This window comes from Telopea speciosissima, chromosome 9, assembly GCF_018873765.1.
Source record: "Telopea speciosissima isolate NSW1024214 ecotype Mountain lineage chromosome 9, Tspe_v1, whole genome shotgun sequence".
Taxonomy (NCBI): Eukaryota; Viridiplantae; Streptophyta; class Magnoliopsida; order Proteales; family Proteaceae; genus Telopea; species Telopea speciosissima.
In genome coordinates, this window is record NC_057924.1 from 17,948,049 (window position 1) to 17,955,240 (window position 7,192).

Here is a 7,192-nt window from a genome sequence, read left to right on the forward strand (position 1 = left end):
AGGGCTACATGACCGGACAACGATCTCTTGCCGAAAGAAAAATAAGGAATAGAGGTTCCATTTCCCTAGGGACCGAGAGGGCTGGAGATGAGACTGGGAGAATGCTTACTTTGACACTTTGACTAAGTTGAAATCACCTAACAACAGCAGTTCGAGAGGGATTGTCAGGTCAAGTTTCTTGTTCATTTCAGCACGACCTCTTCGTCTGTTTCTCCGTTCTGTAAATCCCAATTTTGATTGAGTTGTATACCTCAGAGAGAGAGAGAGAGAGAGAGAGAGAGAGAGAGAGAGAGAGAGAGAGAGAGAGAGAGAGAGAGAGAGAGAGAGAGAGAGAGAGATGGGTGAAGAAGAAGAGGTGGTGGAATCAACAACGCTGGAAGAAACACCAACATGGGCAGTGGCTATTATTTGTGCAATCTTGATAACCATTTCCCTTCTCCTTGAATATGGCCTCCATCTTTTAACTAAGGTATGCATCTTTACCAGAAATTCATTCCTTTCTGCAAAACAATTTCTCACTTTGCTGCAACTACCTATTATATATATATCATCTGGCTTAAAAGGAACCATATATAGAAGCTTCAATCAATTTTGGAGATAAATCTCTTATGAAATGGAGATTTCTTGTTCAAAGCTTTGTAGGGTTATTCAATCAATCCTCTTTTATTCAGAAAAAAAAAAAAAAGAGTGGTTGTTCCTCTTTCAACTTTTAATAGTCATATTAGACAAAGCTCGTTCTTATATGAATATTGCTTATTTTCTTTTTTAATAAATTTTGACTACCCGTTAAAGAAAAAAAAGGAAGAAATCTAAGAGTTGGGTAGTCCTCTCTTCTTCCTTCTCTCCATGTTGAAGTGTTCTACCTATAATTGTTTCTTATTTCAGTTTCTTCAAAGAAACAGAAGGAGATCTCTCAATCAGGCTCTTTATAAGATGAAATCAGGTAATTTAGCTGCAAATTAAGGGTCTTCTAATTGTCTCGTTTTTTTTTTTCTTATTGGGTTTCTCCCTCTTCTTGAATTCTAAGAAATTAACCTTCTTAATTTTATCCTCTTCTCTTTTGTTTGGAATGTAGAGTTAATGCTTTTGGGTTTCATCTCCTTGTTACTAACTGCAAGCCAAAGTTCAATCTCTAAGATTTGCATTCCCATGAGTGTTGGTGAGACCTACCTTCCCTGCCAGAACACTATAATTCCAAGTGATGTAGTGGAAGAATCCATTTGCCAAGAGAAGGTATGAATCCATGAACTATGTATGTATCTTCAATTCCTTAATCTGATTGAGCTGTTTGTTTTGCATTAATTAATTTAGTATTAATCACTTCTGTGTACAGGGAAAAGTTTCTCTTTTGTCAAGACAAGGTGTCCAAGATCTCCAGTTCTTAATGTTTGTGTTAGGCTTCTTTCATGCTCTCTCTTGTGTTCTAGCCTTCGCTCTTGGGATGGCCAAGGTACTATAAATAGATCTTCTTAATTATAGATTTTGTTATAATAGTTTTGAGACTTTTGAGTTAGATTAGAATCTTATTTCTGTCCATCATTTTCTTAATATTTTTGCCTCTCTGTGATGTTGAACTTGTGATTTCTACAGATGAGAAGATGGGAATCTTGGGAAGCAGAAACAACGACACTGGAATATCAATTCACCAATGGTAAGCTTTAACTAGGGAAGATGAATCTCTAGGTCCCTTCTCTGTTGGGTCTGCTGGACCCTTTTAAAGTGTTTCAGATTTTTGTTACCATGGCAAAAGCAGTCTCGTGGTCCTAAAACTTCTATTTCTTCTCCTTTAAATTAAATCAAACATAGTAGGACAAAAGTTTTCCTCCACTAATAGAGGAACGGTTCACACACCATCCTAGGGTTCACAAACGCCTTCTAGGGATTTTGTATGTTCCAAAAATACCCTTTCGATACTCATTCCCGCCATCTCAAAGCCCTTTGATGAATGGGATGGGATCCCATTCACCGTTGGTGGAGGGAAATCAGATCTTTTTCCCCTCTAATTCCCTACCCGGCCCAGTTCCCCAGTCCCCCTAACAAGGGGGCCAGAATGACCACCCTGCCCTTGTCCGAACATTTTGCCCGAGTGGGGTCCACCCCCTTATTAGAGGGATTAGGGATCTTTATCACCTTCAGTTCTCTGCCCGGCCCAATTCTTCAATTTCTCTAACAAGAGCGGGCTAGAATGATCACCCTACCCTTGTCCCAACACTCTGCCCAAGTAGAATCCACCACCCCCTATTAGAGGCATTGGGCTGGACAAGGAATTGAAGGAGATAAGATAATTTTCCGAGGGAAACTTGGTCCAACATATTAAACGCTCTTAAATTTTAAAAGTCATTTTCAGCTAGTTGCGTGGTTCGGTTTTAAAAAACGTTTGACCCACCCATTTTTTTATAGCTGATGTTGATAGGTTTCAGTCAATTGAAACAAATAAAATGGGGCCTTGTATTTTGCCCGAGAGTGCACGGGGCCGCAGGTTCTGCGTGCCTAGACACATGGGCCGGGATGCGGCGATTATTTTGATTATTTAGGTGGGGTGGGATAGTCATTTCGCCCAACCCCATGTATTTGGGTGTTATCCTGCACCCGCATTGCAGAAAACATTTCTTCAACATTAAATTAGGACTGAAATAGGTTTTGTTATCCTCATTTCTTCATTATTTTGTGTTTTTGGGATGGGATAGGTTCCAACTGGTTGTATTTTTTTTTTGTCGGGTAAGGATGTAAAATTAGAACCAGAACGTAAAACTGAAACTAGACCGAATAATTCAAACCGAACTAAACCGAATAAAATTCAATTAGATTTAGAATCGATTCGGTTCTCGCTTTGGTTCCGGATCAAGAATAGAAACTGAATTTCAAAACCGAAACCAAACCGAATTTGGATAGTAGTATATTATAGTATGTTATTTTATTATAATATTAATATATTATAGTATATTGATACACAATAATACTAATATGTTATAGAATATACTACTAATATTAGTATTAGATTTTATACTATACTACAATATTATAGTATACGGACCGAGTCAAGGAAGTAGAACCTAATCGTGTAAGAACCTTATAGAACCGAATTTCGGAACCGAAACCGAGCAGTTTCGGTTTGAGTATCGAATTTTAGAATCGATTCAATTCTCGATTCGAATCACAACACTCTGGAAAGGAACCGAATAACCAAATCTGAACAGATTGACACCTTTATTGTTGGGATGACTACGTAATCACGAAGAAGAAACCAAACAAACAATCATTATACAACATTAAGAATTTAAAATGGTTCGGCATGAGTGCCTACATCAACCCAAGAGAACCATAGATTTTTTATTGAGCCAGAAAAACTCTCTTCACCGTCTCCACCATACAAAATGATCATCCATTTGTTTCTGTTGAGGTTTTTCCCACATAGACAATATATGGGAAAAGGTTGGGCACACCACTAGGGTGCCAACATGTGTCATCCTCTCTCCTCCCCCTTTGGAAAAAACCCTTTTGCCTTCTTGTGTCCAACCCTATGATTATTGTATGCGGCTAGCTTATTAAAACTAGTGGCATACTCAACCGTTTCCTATAATAGAGAGGGAACCTAAAAACACTAATCCCCACACAATTACAACTTTACCCCGTACATATAACGGATCTAAAACCCGATCCAACGTTTCAACTACATTGCTTTGTTTTTTTTTCTTTGGGTCCCTGTACTGAGACTCTGAGTGCTAATTGAACAATGTAGACCCGAGGAGATTCATGCTCACCCATCAGACAACATTTGGAAGACGACATATGAAGTATTGGAGCCAGCACCCTCTACTTCGCTGGCCTGTAAGCTACAGAGAAGAACTCTTGCCACTCTCATTTCCTTGTGCAGATTTTGAAAAAAAAAATAACTCATGTATGTTACACTTGCATCCTTGGCAGGTTTGTTTTCTTCGACAGTTTAAAGGGTCTCTCTCCAAAGACGATTATTTCACTCTTCGTCATGGATTCATTATGGTAATCCAATGACCAATTTTAATTGCAAACACTAATAGCAAGCTTTACACTTGGTATTTATATTTTAATATGTTTTCTTCTTCTTCTAGGCTCATTTTTCTGGAGGGAAAAGTTTTGATTTCCAAAAGTTTCTTAAAAGAGCTTTGGATGATGACTTTCATGTAGTTGTTGGGACAAGGTATTTTTCTCTGATGAAGATAAAATTATTTATGATAGTAGTAGGATCAATATATTTCTCATATTAATCCTTAAGAAACCTTATTTTTTTTTTTTTTTTTAATTTTATTGCAGTCTCTGGCTTTGGGTTTTCATCATATTGTCCATTTTCTTCAATGCATATGGTATGCCTATCTTCTTTATTTGCTATTATCACCTTCTTGTACACACATATTAACCCAATCATAGCTAATTTGACCTCTGGTCTTGAACAAATTTGCAGGATTCTACAGTTACTATTGGGTTCCTTTCATTCCTTTGGTGGTAAGCTCAACTATTCCATCTATGTATCTGCACTGTCACAGTCTATTGACATGTTTTATTTGGGAGCTTATTGTTGGGGACGAATGCATAACCACGAGGAAGAACCCAAGCAAACAATCACACAAAATGCAAGAAATTTACCGTGGTTCCCAAATTTGCCTACATCCACCCGAAAGAACCAGAGATTTTCACTATTTCCTGAAAAACTCTCTACAGTACTCTCCACCTCACAAAGTGTTCTCCTTTGCTTGTTACCAGGGTTTTCCACACAGAGACAATATATAGGAAAACCAAAAACCCTAATCCCCACATAATTACAATTCTACCCCTATACATGTAATTGATCCAAATCCGGTCCCAATTACAAATACAAATCAATTACAATTATGTGGACCGCAGAATACAAGACATACCCAACCTCAACACTTATATGTGTCTTAATATACTCTTGGGACATCTCTACCCAAAGTAATATTTTGTGGGTTATTACATTTTATTTAAAACATTCTGAGAATTGAAAATGCTTCTAAGCAGGAAAAAAAAAAGGACTGGTTAAATATTTTATGTGTTGCAGGTGCTTTTGTTAATAGGGACAAAGCTTCAAGTTATCATAACTAGAATGTGTTTCACAAATGGTGAAACTGCCCCTTTTGTTAGAGGAACTTTCCTTGTGAAACCCAGTGATGATTTCTTTTGGTTTGGCCGCCCTAGATTGCTTCTCCACCTCATGCATTTCATCCTATTTCAGGTAAAACCATCATAATTCACCCAAGAATCCTATTAAATTTTCTTTCTAGTGGAACAAGTATCAATGTTAATCTCCCCATTGGTAGTCTAAATAATGAGTATTGGGCTGTGCAGAACTCCTTCCTATTGGCATTCTTCACATGGACGTGGGTTAGTAGTATTTGAATTTGATTAGCTTAATTAGTTTTTTTTTAATTTTTTTTTTCATCTTATTGTAGTAAAATTTAATGCTAAGTTCTACTTAAATTGCAGTGCAAGTATGGGTTTAAATCTTGCTTCCATAGAACAACAAAGGACATTGTTATAAGAATTGCAATAGGCATCATGGTTCAACTTCTTTGTGGTTATGTGACACTACCTTTGTATGCCTTGGTCACACAGGTAGAGATCTTAGTATTTAAGTGAAAAGATATAGGCTGTGTTTGATATGTATTCTTGGAATGTATTCTAGGACGATAAAAACAACTATTGTCATCATTTGAGAATGAGAAATCAACCTAGAATGCATTCTAGGTTGATTTCTCATTCGGGCTATTTTTATCATCCGAGAATGTGAAATCGACCTAGAATGCATTCCGAGAATGCATACAAAACGCAACCATAGTTTAACCCAACTTGTTCTCCCTGGATCTAATTATCATTGCCATTGAAACTTTTTTAGATGGGCTCATCAATGAAGAAGGCTGTATTCAATGACAGAATCATTAAGGGACTAAAGAACTGGCATGACAGTGCCAAGAGGAGTATAGCTACCAGCAAAACCAATTCAACTACCTCTTCTGTACATATCACCCCTTCCCACACTGAGGACACTTCAGTATCTAAAGGAAAAGAGTTTGAAAGTGTAGAATTTGATCTTCCATCAGATGACTTCAGAAATAAGAGTGTAACTGAAATTAAGGAGGAAGAGAAGTTTGAGAAAGAAATGGATGACCGAGGAAGCTATAATGGAGAGATAACTCTTCGTTGGCGAAATGAGATTGTTGCAGAGTTACCTGAAGATAACCCTAGCTCAGCAGCTATAGATTCTGAGAAGTCTAGTTTGCATCAGCCATGATGCTTCACTTGGCTCTTGAGAGACCCTCATTATTTTCTAACCAGATGATTAATTTAGATATTCACCTACAAGTAGCATCTATAACATATTTGTTAGGGAAAAAGAATGCTAACTGGTCTTGTAGCTCTTGTGCCCAGACTCAGAGACACGTGAAGTTACTGTTCCACCCATGTTAAAATTGAAAATCTCATGCATGTTGATGCCCGTATGTGCACTCTTATTAGCCCCGCGCTGGTGTAGGAGCTATCGCACGGTCTGATTATTAGTGTTATTAATTCCATGATACTTTTTTTTTTGTCCTTGTTGAGCCATATTGAGTTGTATTTTGTATAGGTTTCCTGTTTTCTTGATTAAGTTAAATTAAGTTTCCTTGCTTCTTTAATTAATTATCTTGGCCAGCAAGGTATATGTATGTGTATATAAATTGCCTTCTACAGTTGTAGAGTGAGATAATAAAATAATTCTTTGAGGAATGTGTTCTATGTTATCAGATCTGATCAGGTATGAGAGATTTTTATGGCCAATGCCACATACATCATCTCTTCATATTTCCTATAAGCATCTACTTTTGCAACTGCCTCTGCACCACCCAAACAACGATTTAAACTGGCCGCTGCCTCCTACCTGAGATACATTGCATCAACCCCATTCCATGCCATCGCAAAGTCGCTGGGAACGTAGAGTTTCTGTACATGATTGGGGATTTGGATCCTCTACTGCCGAGCTGCCCGGCAGGACTGTGCTGCCCAGACACTGCGTGCAATGTCCGCCTTACCCCTGCCCAAATGCCTTGCCCGAATGGGGGTAAGGCGGTCTTTGCACGCAGCGTCGTGTCAAGGCAGCACGGTCCTGCCAGGCAGCTAGGCAGTAGAGGATCCAGATCCCATGATTGGACGAAATCCAGATCCG

General features: G+C 38.1%; 1 protein-coding gene across 1 annotated transcript; it reads left to right on the forward strand.

Annotated features, from left to right (window-relative positions):
• Positions 1-337: 337 nt before the first annotated feature.
• On the forward strand, positions 338-6,283 carry LOC122638700 (MLO-like protein 12). The gene is made up of 14 exons (XM_043831552.1): positions 338-469; positions 886-943; positions 1,076-1,233; positions 1,334-1,450; positions 1,591-1,651; positions 3,740-3,828; positions 3,925-3,999; positions 4,089-4,177; positions 4,291-4,340; positions 4,439-4,479; positions 5,054-5,227; positions 5,341-5,376; positions 5,479-5,607; positions 5,888-6,283. The coding sequence occupies exons 1-14, from the start codon at positions 338-340 to the stop codon at positions 6,281-6,283; spliced, it is 1,605 nt and encodes a 534-aa protein (XP_043687487.1).
• The last annotated feature ends 909 nt before the right edge of the window (positions 6,284-7,192 follow it).